This window comes from Cylas formicarius, unplaced genomic scaffold (assembly GCF_029955315.1).
Source record: "Cylas formicarius isolate icCylForm1 unplaced genomic scaffold, icCylForm1.1 PGA_scaffold_2__14_contigs__length_35257938, whole genome shotgun sequence".
Classification (NCBI taxonomy): Eukaryota; Metazoa; Arthropoda; class Insecta; order Coleoptera; family Brentidae; genus Cylas; species Cylas formicarius.
Window position 1 is genome coordinate 9,666,175 of NW_026844319.1, and position 16,093 is coordinate 9,682,267.

The window sequence follows — 16,093 nt, forward strand, 5'->3', positions numbered from 1 at the left end:
ATATATATATATATATATATATATATATATATATATATATATATATATCCATACGATCCATTTCAATATTTGCTACGGAATACGTTTTTCATCCATTCTTTCCATAACACCTTAGTTTTCGTTTCTGTATTTCTTTATTTCTCTTATGACTTCGTTTCTAATTTTTTGGAGCCTTGATTTACCAACCGATCTTCTTCGTTAATCCATATCTAGTGCTAATAGTCGACGTTGTAAGGATTTCTTGATCTGCCAGGTTTTGTATCCATATAAGCCTGTACTCAAGAAGACACTTTTTTCGTTCACGAGATTTACATCTGGACCACGCGGCCGATTGTTTGTATTCCTATCATAATTCGATGTTCAACTTCTTCTTCTGTCCTTGTTTATCAATTTTTGTCCCTAGGTAAGTATACTCAAGATATGCATTAATGATTGTTAATCAAATTCCAGATCCTCTATTTAGTCCTCCCCTATTCGGAAAAACAATGAACAACAACAATTTGACCAGGTTTAATACGTATGTAAACTTCTTTAAGCGCAAATCACTGAAAATTTCAAATTCTTATATTCCCAACAAAACTAATGATAATGTCGTAAACAGGACTCACCTGCTTGATGATCTCAAAAGGTTAGCTTTACATATTTAAAATCAATATATGGAAAAGATCATACATAACTAAAACCACTAAAATGAATCTGGTCCGAACGTTGGTCTTTCCAATCTTCTCATATGGCTCAGAATCGTGGACACTTAAGAGTTAAAGAATGCAAATATCGCAAAGAGAGATCCCAAAAAGAACTAATCACTCATATTTTGAACACATAGCTAGATGACAATATAGACAGGTGATGGGATAAGTACAGGGAAAGAGAAATAGAGACCGATCGCCTATGAGATGGTCTCAGTCATATCAATAAAGTTCCAGAGAAATATGTAAGGAGACAATAGGAAAGGAAATAGGGACATTCCAAAGAGGTCACGATCCTCATGAATGAGGAAATGAGCAAAAAAAGTGCGAGATTTTTTGTATTTTTCGATTGATTGATCTCGAAATTCTGTTATGGTTCCTAACATTTGCTTAGTTATTCATTCATGTATTTATAAATGAAAACATGTCCAATAATTAAGTACGCCAAACATAAAAGAACGGTACTTTCCGCAAGCGAGTAAAACATTGCCACACCCTTCAAGAAGATTTATTAGTACTCGACATAGCCAGGCTGTAGTGCTTATCGTATAATGATCGGGGATAGAGGGCGTTTGTTTAATTGGGGTTAATTTCTGACCGTTTGTTAAAATGATATTATGGGTAGATATCTGGAACAGTAGACACGATTTGGCAAGAGCCTTTTTCCACAGCTCGTCAGATTAAGCTAATAACAACAATAATATTATAATAAGTTTCGATAAAATTAAACAAATGAATTACGTTCTGAAAATATTATGTTCGAATAAGAATTTGAATTTAGAAAAAATTATTGGGGCATACATGCTACGGAGTTTGAAGATTTTTCATGAAAATTTCAATAAAATATAAGAAAATTTCTAAATATAGGTGACAAAACTTGTGTTTAAATCTGGGATATATAAGTTTCCACTATTGTTATAATGAAAAATTTATTTATGTAGCTAACTTTTTTAATATTTAAAAATATGTTTTCATTAGCGCTTGGCAGGCTGTCCTTATCTATTATGCTTAACTAGTATTACTTTTAGTTTGCATTATTAAAAACCCAGAAAAATGAAACTAGCCCAAATGTTGAAAACCCAGCATTACAACATATTTTGTGGACCACAAATAAAGTCAGCGGCGTACCATATTATTGGCGAAGAAGCCTCTTAGGACGTCACTGAACTTAATGTTACATTTTTAACAATTCCTTGAAATATTATTAAAAAAGAATCAAAAAAAGGACCTTTACATGTTGAAAATCTAAAATAAAAGCTGAATTTTACAACTTCTATTTATAGAAACTTATTTGGTCAATTTAGCACTAGGAGTACGCCCTTAATTTAGTACCTACATACTTTTAAGTAAACTCAGGATGATGGAGTGCCAATAATAAATATTTCACAATAAGATTTGGCAATCCTAATATTAAATTTCAAGTGGGCGGAAATAAATAAAACGTGAAATATAAGTGGTCCTTATACAGGGTCTTTTACGGTTGATGGTACCTTAGACGTTTACCTCGAACGGTACATTGGAACGTCCTGAAAATTTAGTAAGTTCCAATAGCGGCGATGCTCTATCGCATTTTCCGATTCGCTAAAAAGTTATGATTGCTTTTGAACAATACGGTCCTAGAAATAATTTATTTTCTTTATTTTTCGCTTCATTTAAATTTTTGTTACTACGATACTGGAGTCAGTAGAAAATTAAAATTTCGGTAATAGCTTAGAGAGGTACTGAAACATCCTAATATCGAAATTAGTTCTATATCATACAGAGTTGGCCAAAACTAATATTTTGCATAATATACAAAAATGTCGAAAACGGCTTTTTTTTAATGAAACGCTCTGCATATTACCAAATATTCTCAGAGCAAATTAAATTCCTTTTGGTTTCTGAAATAAAATCAATTATCTCCAAAAACTGGATTTTTTTGGGATAATTCATCTTTTAGGTGGCCATGAAATATCCATCTTATGTAAAATAATTCATTTCAGTTCAATAAAGATTTACCTATTTCTTGATTGTGACGCAAACTGTTGATACAATCGGTTCAAATTAGAAGGAAACCAGTATTTTAATGTTGTTTTAATGAATATCTTTATTATGCATCGACAATGGATAATAACCACATTACCAAAACATTCAGAAAATTGAATGAAATTATTCTTGTTTCACAACACAAGAAAAAATTTGTCAGAATGAGGAAACGCTTTACAAACTATTTTACGAAAAACATGTTAAAAACTATTTACAGTAACAAAATATTAGTTACTTAAAACAAAAAATTGACACAGAAAAGTCAATCCAAATTTAAACACTTTAAAATCCGCTGAACTGACGTGATAGTAGTAGCCTTTTTCATTTCCGATAGATCTATTTGTTCAAAGCAACGTAAAATCCGATGACAAAGCTCTTTCTTGCTCGGCACCGGTGCCAAATAAATTTAAAAATGTACTTTTCACAATTTTTTGTATCTGGTAGTTAACCCAAACGATTGAAAAATGCATTGTATCTAGTTAAATCAGAAGTTTTGAGCAACCCTGTATAATGTATGTCCAAAATTTTAACTTTCTACCGGCTCCAGTTTCGTAGTAATTAAAATTTAATTGAAGCTATGTTTTGAACGGAAAAGTGAAGAAAATAATTATTTTCTGGAAAACCGCTGAAGATAGGTAAGTATTAACGGATAAGAAAATGCAATAACATACATTGTCTGCCATTAAAATATTTTACATCGCTAGAGCATCGCCGCTTATACAACAACAAAAATTTTCATAACAATTCAATGTACCGTTCGTCGTAAACGTCTAAAGTAATATCGACTGTGAAACATCACGTATTTTATTTCCAGTTTTTTTTTTCAGTTACATATTGTTTTTTTAGTTATTAAATACTATTATTATATGTACATTTATTTATTTGTAATAATAATATGATAGATACCAACAGCCAAGAAAAACAAAAGAAAAAATCGGTTGAATACATAAAACAAGTAATTAAATTTTTCCTATGCTTCACGCTTACGAAATATACTGAAAGTCACATAGCACAATCCCCCGTAACTAGAGAAAATTGTAAAACTACAGGTTTGTAAATTTTTTTAAATGTTTGCCATCTTACGTCATAAGCCCCGGCTTTTATCTGGGCATACAATCGGTGTTGATCCTCGTCCCAAAACGGTGGATAACCGACGAGCAGAATGTAGAGTATGACCCCACAAGCCCAGATGTCCACCGGCTTCCCATAAGGTTCCTTCTTGAGCACCTCCGGGGACAAATAGCCGGGGGTACCAGCGAACCCGAACCATGCCTGTTGCTCCCCCTGCACCTCGATCGCCAGTCCGAAATCAGCCAGTTTCACAGCCGCTCCTTTCGCCTTGCTGGCTAACAGAAGATTTTCCGGCTGTAAAAAAAATAACACCAATTTTTAATTTAACGTTTTATTTTCTCCGTTAGAAAAAAGGTAATATAACGTTTGGAAACATCGTTCAATATTCGTCTAAGAATTAGCAACACCACCACCGTATTCTTACAGTAACTTGTTGCAGACATGTAAGTAGTGAAGTTCGATTACTTATCCACCCTACCGACCGCTACTTATGGACTTGCGTTAAAAAAAGATGAAAACTGGTCTACGTAATTTAATACGCGGAGAAAATAAGAAATTACAAATCCGCGACGTACCGACCTAAACTCCGCAAAATTTAATTGCCGTCCCCACAACAAGTTGACAGCCCGTTTAGTACGTAATTCCCAAAATAATAGAAATACACAAAAGTTAAATTTCCTTAGGTGATCACCACAGGCTAACAGGGGCAATATAGATAACTAATTATTAATAACTCGACAACGATCATACTCAGTATTACCGGTACGTCAACTTTTGTATACAAATTTTTCGAGAGTAAAACTACATGATTATTGAATCTCCGTGTCGGTATAGCACAAAAAAATCTAACGATTATACGACCGAGCGTAGCAGAAACAGAAAAAAAAGGGTATGCCTAACAATATCTCGCGAAGCGCTTACATCGAATTGAACGTCACCTCGTTTATTCCCGACCAGTGCAGTTGAACTGTGCAACGAGATACTTGTAGTGTGGGTGATTAGGCGATAACTATAAAATTTTCGTTCAAAAATCTTAAGTAATTTGCGTGATTGCTTCTGCGCATGTGTAGTCCAAAATAGCGTGGGCTCCACGTTGGGCGCCGAAAATTTGCCACGCAGCTCCTGGTCTAAACAATATATAAAAGCAACTCGAAATACTGGTTAAAAAAAGGAAAAAAAAAGAGACATAATTATGATAAGAAAGAGGAAAAAAGGGAAATAAATGAATAAATAGATTAAAAAAAAAGGATTCAATTTCTTGCAAAACTGGGTCGCTGGGTGTTTGCAAATTAGTTACCCGTAGTGCTCAAAGTTCTGGAACGATTTACAATTTACAAAAACTTAATATATTAAAGTTATAAATCGTTAATGTATAAATAACACACAATAACGCGTTTTACCACAAACCGAAACTCAATTTTACGTACTCGACGCGCGTTTCGCCAACCAAGTTGGCATCTTCTACTAACTAGTTTTAATCTTCTCCCGAAGATGCCAACTTGGTTGGCGAAACGCGCGTCGAGTACGTAAAATTGAGCTTCGGTTTGTGGTAAAACGCGTTATTGTATGTTAGTACAGTGCCGAAGGTTCCAGTCAAGAGTTTGATAATATATAGTCTGCACACTTTTGGTGTTTCAAAAATTTACAATTAATTAAGAAATTAACAACACATTAGTTCCATAGTAGATGGATCAATCCCATCTGTGGCCCATAAAATTTTAATAGGGCTTATTTCAGACAGATGGAATTTCTTCAGTTCCAAACACTAGGTGATGTTCTACTTTAAAACAAATTACATTTTGTTAGTAAATCTAAGATTCCTTAATATTTAAACTTCCCTATTGCTATATGAATTATTTAAATAACAAAGCTTACATATAATTCATAAATAATAAAAAAAATAAACCAAAATATTCCGATTTTTACTATCTTCATTATCTCAGACACATTAATCTTCGTGGCCTAAGCCGATACAAAACAATCCCAAATTTCCGTGTAATATTTTTATTAAAAAAAATATTTTTTACCAATTAAAGTTTTCCCTACCAAAATTTTGTAAAATTACTTATTTTTTGAACAAAAATTTCTTTTCTCAAATTTTAACAATTTTAGATTTTCAGATAAATGGATCAAACTTACCTTCAAATTAAATTTTCCATGATTTTTTATCCAAGTTATTTTTTTTTCACAGACCTATAAATTTAGAACCCCAATCGGAACCTGCACAACCCTCTAATTTACTTAATACTTAAGATTCACTTCCAAAAATGAAAAAAAATAGCAATATTGATTTTCTATTCATGGCTAGTTGCAGGTTAAGCAACTACCAACAAATTAATTGAGAAAACTAATACAAAATTGACAGGTTTCTAATAACTATTTATTTGCTTGGCCAACTTACAAGACGCGATTTGAAAACTTTATTTTGTAGTTTAATAATATTTTGGGCTTTAAGAAAGGCAGAATTTGTAAATTAATGGAAAGAAAGGAAATATTTTTTCTTAAAAGTTTAGGTATTCATGTAATTCATGGAATTATAATATACGGGCATACAGGTTTCATTTGCTTTTTTATCTAAAATTAATATTTTTAATTTTTACTCACTTAGCATAAACGATTCGAGCTCACTTCAAGACAAGTAGATGATACTGCATTACTTCATAAAATTGTTGGAATAATGAAATTACAGCGTCAAAAAAATAGGGTATTAAACACAGGGCATTTTTGACGAAATAAATAAATCCGAGAGTACTCAGTATAGACCACAACAACCTAGTATAAAACAACCTTGAGTATAAAAAAGTATGAAAAAATATTTTCCATATATTTTTGAATCAGCTTGTATATTTGAAAATAATTTTGAATGGTTTGTTTTAGTCTCATATTTATATTTAATAGAAAATCATGGCCGATGGTTTTTAAACAGGGTTTAATAAGGAAAAAAAATTACCAATTTTGTTGGAAGGGGTTTTCGTGATGGGAGATACGTGGTTTGTTCGCTTTATTTTTTAGCCTTCCTTAAGAAATCTTCGAAAATTAAACTTAGTTTCCTTTTATTATTTTTTTAGAATTGTACTGATAAAATTCTTCCTGCGCACTAGCAAAATTTCATTCCATAGAAGCAACTAATCACTGTTCTAAAGAATAGGTCGAAATAATGAGAAAACTGAGGAGAATCGGCAACAAATATGGTCTAAATCTAATAAAAAAAAAATGACGAAAATAATCTTCAGATATTAGAAGTTGTTAAGATGTCTGAAAGAAGGATGTAGATTGGCAATAGCACGTAACGCAACCATAAAGTTATATGGCAAGGTTCGTCAACTTCTGAACACCACAAAATGAAATTATTTGTGATTTTGGTATTCGCTATTACAACTTACGCATCTAAGACATGGCACTACACATAAGATTACACAACACACAAGACCTTGCCAAAAATAAATCGTCCTACTTCAGATACTCTGGACATATTCTTAAATTTGCATTATTTCGTGATTCGCATTAGAATAAAATAAAATAGAACTTTATTAACCACTCAGGTAAGTTGTACACCAACAAAAGGTACGTCCAAAATAAAAAAAAATTGATACAATATAGAGAAGTAACTAATAACTTTTATATTATAGACAAATATAATAATAGGACACAAAATATTAAAAGTTCATCACAGCGTATTATGACTAAGTAGCTCCAAGTTATTGAGATATTATTCGATTAATCTTAGAGGAATACCTCTGATGCCATAGAATTCTAATTTATTTAAGAGTAGACGGTGGGCCACACAATCAAAGACTTTAGTAAGATCGTATTGTGAAATGTCGTCATCATCGAACCCTTGAACCACCCTGCCTACAAAATGCATACGCGCATGTGTAATAGTTTTGTTGTCACGATAACCGAACTGCGATTCACTTAGAAATTGGTTCGCTTCAAAGAACATGACTAAACAGTTTTTTAAAGCCTTTTCAATAACTTTCCTAAAAAATGAGGCTATTAGCGATAGGTCTGAAATTATTTGGAATATCTAGATCCCCTTTTTTTATGTACGGGAATTACTTTAGAAATCTTCAAATCTGTAGGAAATTCGCTACTCGAAAATACGGCATTTGTTATAGCTAGCTATCACATATACTTTATACTGTGCTTTATTATTATTAAATTTAAACCGAAGCAATCAGTGGAACTTGAATTACTTAGGCTCATAATAATGTCGCGCCTTCAGAGACTGGATTCAAAAAGAAAGATTGGATTTTCTTAAATGCATATAAGGGTCATTCGATTTATCAATGGACACAATTAGTTCCTTAACTAAATTCGCGAAGAACAGGTTGAATTCATCTTGCGTAATCGATTTCGGCGTTGAAGATCGGGTAATTTTCATGTATAATTAAAGTTTCTCTAACGAGTTTTTTGTAATTAACATTGGCCAGTCTATACTCAGACCACTAATCACTCTTTTATTTTTGATGTGATAGTTGAACCAAAGAACCAAAGGACAGACTTGGAAATGTTTTTCAATATTCGTTGTATAAATCTGGAGCAGTTGTCTTGTAGCAAGGGAAGAATCGAGGGTATTTTCAAAAAAAGGTTCCCAATTGACACCATCAAAGGACGCACAGGGATTGTTCAGGTCCATCTGAGTAGTTCGTCTAAACATAATTCAATAAATATTGCTGAATGACCCGAGAGCGCCGGATCTACACTACCAGCAGTAAGCAGCACACGGGTATGATCAGTAAGTGTAGGGAATAAATCAAAGGAGGCGAGTAAATTGAGAAACTCGGTTGATAGAATGTCAGATGTCAAGTTAAATTTAATATTAAAATCACCAGTAATAACAATGTTTCTTTTTTGACAGTAAAATTCATTTTGAAGAAGCTCTAACCTAGACATGAACAGATAAGGTTCACTGTGGCTTCCCGACCTGTATACGTTGATAAGTAAAACATTCCGCGTGGATGTCTAGAGAGCATTTGTCTAAAACTAAGATTTTGCATAGAATTTTACTTTTGCTAGTCAGTATGAAGTTGTCTGCAAATAAATATTTTAAAACTTCCTCATCACAGAAGAAATGCTCGCATAGACAAAGAATATCTATATTTTTATCTATTAAATAACTATTAAGCAAGTCAATTTTACTTGAAAGACCATTTGTATTTAAATCAAAATACTCAGGTTACTTGGTTACTTGGTTATTTGGTTAAAAGGTTCATAATTTTCTGGTACTCAGCATCTAACACCGTACATTTGAATGAAGCGCAGCTCTCAGGGAACATAGACCGAATCTGGTCGATTTTGATCTCTACTATAGACTTCAGGTATTCTTCGATGTGACAAGGTTTTGTACTCGGATGCATTTTCGAGATGTGAAGTTGTGCCCTCTTGGTCGCCACTTATAGTTTGCACGAAATAATGCCGTTAAGGTTGCAAACTATATAGTTGAAGCCTGAAGGTGTGACCGGGACAATTTGGGTACAACCAACAACCAATAAGCTCAAAAAGTCATGTTACACCAAGGTTTCATATTAGGAATATAGGTTCTTCCCAAGATGGTTGTTTGAAGTTTATCACATATATTCCGTACTAAACTTGCGTAAAGTGTGTCACGTGACGCTGACACCTATCAAAACACCCTTCTGTACGGTTCGAAAACCAGACTCGAGCAAGATACGTCGTCGGGTGACGTTTTTATCAACGAATTTCTAAAAGCTTTTTCGCACCTCGCTCGGAATAAATTTAAAACGGATTTCCTTAGTTCCGACTCCAATGTCGAACGGCGAAAATCCCCTTTTACTTTATACCGAAAGAGGATTTGGCTTTAGTCGTCAAATATTTCCTTGGAATATTTGTTTCGTACGAACCAATGAATCTGAAAGGCACATTCTAAATTTGTCCGTTTTGCGCGGAACAAAAAGCGGTTAGAGGAAATTCGTTAGCTCGAATTCAACCAAATTCGGGTTTAAATTTTAAGTAGCTCGTTAAAAATAATATCTAGTCTGCAGCCAAAACACCCTTTTACCGACAATTTGAGTAAACTCCATAACTATCAATTTTTGTTTAAAAAGAGGACCATTGCTTTGCCAGATTATATTTAATTTTTTAATTTAATATTAATTTATACAAGGTGTATTAAAAAATCAAAAAACGTTGGTCCCAGATTTTTTTCCTTTCGAAGGTTGGCAATCCAAATGGCTAATGACACAGCTATGCAAACAATATCTGGCGGAGGGCAAGTAAACTACAGTTTGGTGTACCGATGAATTTTTTTTCGTGAATTTTTCCTTGCATAATTAGGTCACAGAATTTCACACTTTTCATGCATGAGGCTTTACTGAACGGGACATAGAAACTCCCACGTAAGTTTTTAGGTGCTCGAATGTTGGCGCCCCTATAAAGTTAATAGCAAAGTTGTAAAATGACTTTTTGAAGCGGCTACTAGTATGATTAACTCATGTGCCAAGTTTGAACAAATTTTAATACGCCAATCGTCAAATTCGTGACAGTAACAATATTTTTAGTTGTGATTGTTCTACATTATTAAACGCGATTTAGTTAAAGCTATATATGCTTTATTCAATTAAAGGAATATTATCCCTACGCAGGAAACAGTCTTAAAGCAGTGTCTGAAATGAATTCTTGGACTTATTAAATTAAAATTAAATTAAATTAAATTAATCTGGACCCGCTGTTTGCGAAGGTCAGGAGATCAAGAGATCTGGATATCTGGTACCAGATTGATAGTTGTCCCGCCCACAATTCTCGCTTGGTTAAGAAGTATTTGGGGAATACTTTTAACGGGAATATTATTGGCCCAGGTCACCCGACTTCTTTCCGAACGATTTCTTCTTTCTGTGCGGTCATTTGAAAATTCTTATCTATAAAAATGTTTAATTTGAAAATCTTCACCAGTTATACAAAACACTATTTCTTTAGAATATTAGAGGATTTCCCAATATCAACTAAGCAGTGGTAGAAATGAATTTTATGGTTGCTTGGGATATTGTTTAACTGTGAATGGAGGGTTATTTGAACATATAACATAACATAACATAATAATAACATAAAATAATGTTTATTTTAAATAATGTTTCTTTTTAGCAATGTTTTGCAGCCGCAATTTTATTATAATTATTAATTATTGTAAATAAAAGATCTGAGGGTCAAATTTATAGTCGTTCCTTGATGCTTCAACCGTCCTTTAAATAAATGAAATTGATTGAGTGTGATAATAATCATATACTCACATACTAAGTTTATTCTAAATGTGTGAAATCAAATGTGCATGTTTTTATTGTAAACCAACCTTTATTTGGTTTATCATTGTCCAGTCAAGTTTTAGAAATAGCATCATGGAAAATATTCGCTGGTGTTTGTTGTATTGATCTTTCGCAATTTTGCCATCATATCTAATTCAATAACTGAACCGTTCGGCAATGCATCACCTGGTATTCAAAAAATACGCATTACACTTGGTGGGTAAAAGTGAGACTACGCAGCGATCATTAACGTATTCAACGAAGGATTATATATTCAACGTATATGAAAAATATTTTTATAAACTATGACTAAAAAAATTAGATACAACTAAATATAACGTAACGACAGACAGAAAGGGAATAGATACAGAACCTCGATTGCTCCAAATGAAACCTCAGAAAAGTATAGTAAAAAGGAAAAAGAAAACTGCATTTGCGGGATAACACTATGTTCCAGTTAAAGATATTTTTTATATTTCTTACGAAAGTTCTATTTTTTTATAATTTGATATGATTAGGTATGGCATTCCACGTACTAAAGTAATTGTGCAGTTACGTCATAGCACGATCTTTATCTAGTTGTAAATTGACACAGAAATTTTGTTTGCCAGTTTTGAAATCCGTGTCAAAAGCCGAGTCAAAAAAGAAAAAAGAAAAGAGCAACAAGTTTTTTTTTAAACTAACCAAAACTAGAGAAAAAAATTCAAAACCACTTTTAACCTTTATGTACGCAGCAGCTCTGGAACAAATTTTAATATATTCCTTTTCCTAAATAATATGATTTGTGGCACTGCTTCGTTGTGTGCAAAGTCGAAAATATATAAAACTTTTTCGTGGTTTTTGGATTAAGAAACTTCATTCATTTTAAGAATTACTTTTTCTCCCTTATAGGATAACATATCGCAGTAGAATATTTCTCACATGGCTTTTTGGAGTATGTAGTCTTATGTTTAAATCGGATTGCAAATCGGAAGATTACCATGATTCAATAAAAACTGAAAGTTTGGAAAGGTGACTTTTATTCATGTTTTTATGGGAAAGTAGACTTTTTCTAACCTATGATCTAATTGATATTTGTTTTCTCCCATATATTTGATGCGTTTTATTTTGTCCATTCGTATAGATACGCCACTGAACCAAGTTGTCATAATCTCATTATAACAAAATTCAAATATGACCGTGTTTCTAATAGGTTATATTATGTATAATACGAACTAATGTGCACGTTACAAAAACCCTTACAAAATAGAATTGCAAAAGTCTCCATAGATAATGTCACCGTAATCAACCAACGATAATAGCAGAATATCACAAAACCGAATCTTTAGTGTAGATGGCAAGTGTTATTTAAAAAAGTTTAATTTTGTTAAGCGCATATAGGTAATTTAAAACTTTTTCCGAAATGCATTTCAAACGATAATCTGGTATCAAAGATTACGCCCAAATTCGTTGCTTCATTAACCAGTATTAACCATATCTTGAATTTTTTTTTTAAATGGTCTTAGTGAACTTAAAATGATTTTGAAAATATTGAAATATGTGAATGACATGGGTAGTTGAGAGTCGTCAGCGCATTGCTGCAATTGAGATAACGAAGTGCATTTACCCGAAAATAATAAGCGGCCTACAATAGAACCGTGCGGTATAACCGCGGACACTCTATCGTAATTTTCAAAAAGCTTGATTGCACTAGATGAAAATCCTAAATAGCGAAGCTTGGCTAGCAATAAAGGATGGCTAATAGTATCAAGCGCTTTGCTAATGTTCAAGAGGGCGAGAACTGTATTTTAATTTTTATCGCGGTTACGCTTGATTTTATTTAAATTGTTTACCAACACTGAGTATGTACTATAACTTCAATGAAATCCAGATTGATAACTGGGAATTATGCTGTTTGAAGTTACAAAATGGTAAATTTCATTAAGCATATGTTTTTCAACCACTTTGGAAGGCGTAGGGAAAATACTAATTAATCTGATATCCCTTTGGATCTGAAACTTTGGCCGATGGCTTAATTATAGAATTTTCCCAAATATTGGGGAGCGTATTTAACAGATTTTCTGGCCATTTTTTGGTTTTGTTTTTAATCAAGTGAAGATGAACAGTGATTAAAAAAAGCATTATGCCATATTTTGTATAGTTTCTGAATTGTCTATAGTACTGAAAATGAGGTTGTGTTCTAGTTGTCAAGTTTGTGTTTTATACTTTGTCTTGCAAACGTCAGTTATCCAACACATACGGCTTTTTTGTTTCTGTTTTTTGTATTACAGGGGAGCATGTTTATTAAGCAGACTCAAAATATTATTAACAAATAGCTTTTCGTTAAGGACAATTTAATACTGCATACACAAGATGATGGTCGGTGACGGCCTCAGAAACTGGTATAGAATCGGAGTTAATACAGGTGCAATAATTGTTCATTACAATAACGGCTATTAGACTGATCCTTGATTGTACGCGGGCTTTCTTTTTGTTTTCGCTTGCGACTAAGGACTTCTTCATTCGTGTTGAACCCATGATATACGTAACGTACAGTACAGATACATTTTGAATGCATCTATTTTCCTTTCCATAGAGGGTCCTGCTCTCGCGTCTAGACAGAAAAAATGTACATGTGAAAAATTCATGATCTCTTTCTCGTTCTTTCTTAGATTAATTTTAATTTAATTGTTAAATATGTTCGAAGATCCTTAAAAAAACTCATTTGTTAACTTATTTGTCGATGACACGCTTATCTCAGTCTCTGGAAACGATTGCAAAGAGATAGCTACCAAACTGAATACCGAAATTCAGTATTTATGTGAATGGATGTGCCAAAATAAAGTGAAATTAAATAGCTCCAAACCATGGTTATAGGTTCTACAGTTAACTGTCAAAAATTCTACAGAGTATTAAAATTGAGTTTGTTTCCGAAATTAAATATTTAGGAGTGTTCTTAGATCCACAAATATGTTTTAGTATTCATGTTGAATATGTATGCAAAAAGATTGGTAAGAAAATAGGGTTTTTTAATCGTGTATCCCGGTTTTTATGACAGTGGACTAAGATATCAGTGCATAATAGTATAAATTTGCCTTATTTTTCGTATGTTTGTTCATTGCTTATATTTTGTACAAAAGAAGATTTAAATAAGTTACTGATACAACAAAATAGTGTTATGAGAATCATACTGAACTCTGATAGATATACTCATATAAAGATTATGTTCGACCAGCTAAATGGGCTAAATGTCGGACAGTTCATTAAAAGAGCAAGTTTAATGTTGGTTTCTGGAATTGCGCTCGATCACCAACCAGGCTATCTCAAATTATGGTTGGAAAAATGGTAAAATTTTTATGAGTATAATATAAGTTCCAAGCAGCATTTTTCACTTACAGTTACAACAAAATAGGGTCATGAGAATCATACTGAACTGTGATAGATATGCTCATATAAAAAGTCTGCTAGACTAGCTAAATGGGCTAAATGTCGGACAGTTCATTAAAAGAGCAAGTTTAATGTTAATGTTGGGAAAATGTTAAAATTTTTAAGAGTATAAGTTCCAAGCAACACGTTTCAATAGCAAAAACTACAACAGAAAACTGTATTCTGAGATGGTGTTAGCAGTTTTAATGAAGTGCCGGATAATATTAAAAACGAGTCTTGCCTAAGAGTATTCAAGAAGAGATACACGGGGTATTTGCGAAGTTCATAGTTTGTTAATGTAAATTTGCTTAAGCAAATAGTCAAGTGGTAACTAAATTCATAATAATAATAATAATTATTATTATTATTATTATCATTATTATTATTTATCTTTAAAGCTGTTTTGAGTCAAACAGTGCAAAAAATTAATGTTTATAAAACTGGTCAACGCAGAGTCAAAAAGTAGTACACAGAAAAAATTGAAAATGACACAGTAGCTTGCACATCTCTATGACAATATTATTCCCCAAGATTCCCGGGGCGCAACTGGCAACACAATGTTAATATAGGTAAACCCGAATTATCCCTTTTTATTAATAAATGACATTACCAAATTTAAACAAAATCGGGCAAAGTATATTTTTAGATAATATATAATATATAAACATTAATAGACCTACGTTCAGGTGGATTTTTTTTTACAATTTACAAATTACAATTAGCGCCAAATTATATACTAACAACAATATCCTTGATTATTCAAGAAACATATTACCGTATTAGCGTAGTAGCCTTTTAAATAAATCTTGCAAACTAGCTGTTCAAACTAAAAAAGGTTGTCGTTATTGTATAAGTAGACAGCATTTTCTTTAGTTGCAGTTCAATAATCAATAAATATACATTATTTACCTTGAGATCTCTATGTACTACGCCGTTTTGATGACAGTGATTTACGGACTCTAGAATCTGTTGTATACAGTGCGATGCATCTGCTTCCGAATAAAATTCTCTCGCTACAATATCTTCGAACAATTCACCACCGGTTACCCTGAAAAGTTAAACGAAACATTACTTTAAACAAGTATAAAAAAATGTTCCTTTACAATTTCTTGCAAATTCGTATTTTATAATTATACCGCGTTAAACCGCAATAGAAAAAAAGTTAGATTAGAAACAGGTGCATCAGACGAACAACACATGATGTACTACAAATTATGTGTTAATAAAGTTATGATCTTTCGTATGAAACGTCCAATAGATTTCTTCATATTCATTTTGCTGAAATCACGATTCAACTGCTTAAGTTAATACGGTCAGCGCTATATATATATATATATATATATATATATATATATATATATATATATATATATATATATATATATATATATATATATATATATATATATATATATATTGTCTCAAATATTTGAGAGAAATTTAAAAACTTCATACCTCAATTTCTTAAGATGGAATATTTATTTTTTGGTTTGAACGGAATAGAATATATTTTACCTGGCAAATAGTGTTAAATAGGGTGGTTTGACCATTTCTGCGCAATAATTCCTGAATTAAACAAAGATTAGTAGTTCAATATAACTACCACTTTTTTCAACGCACATTAAGAACATAGATCGTATTATT

The 16,093-nt window shown here is 32.3% G+C and overlaps 1 protein-coding gene across 5 annotated transcripts in view; it reads right to left on the bottom strand.

Moving 5' to 3' along the window:
* LOC132698592 (calcium/calmodulin-dependent protein kinase type II alpha chain) overlaps window positions 1-16,093 on the bottom strand; it is a 302,130-nt gene that overhangs the window by 95,137 nt on the left and 190,900 nt on the right. For all 5 annotated transcript variants that reach the window (XM_060664775.1, XM_060664774.1, XM_060664777.1 and 2 more), the window contains exons 5-6: window positions 15,359-15,497; window positions 3,798-4,079 (exon numbers count right to left, since the gene is read on the bottom strand). In XM_060664775.1, coding sequence (XP_060520758.1) covers window positions 3,798-4,079; window positions 15,359-15,497 — 421 coding nt within the window. The remainder of the gene's footprint in view (window positions 1-3,797; window positions 4,080-15,358; window positions 15,498-16,093) is intronic.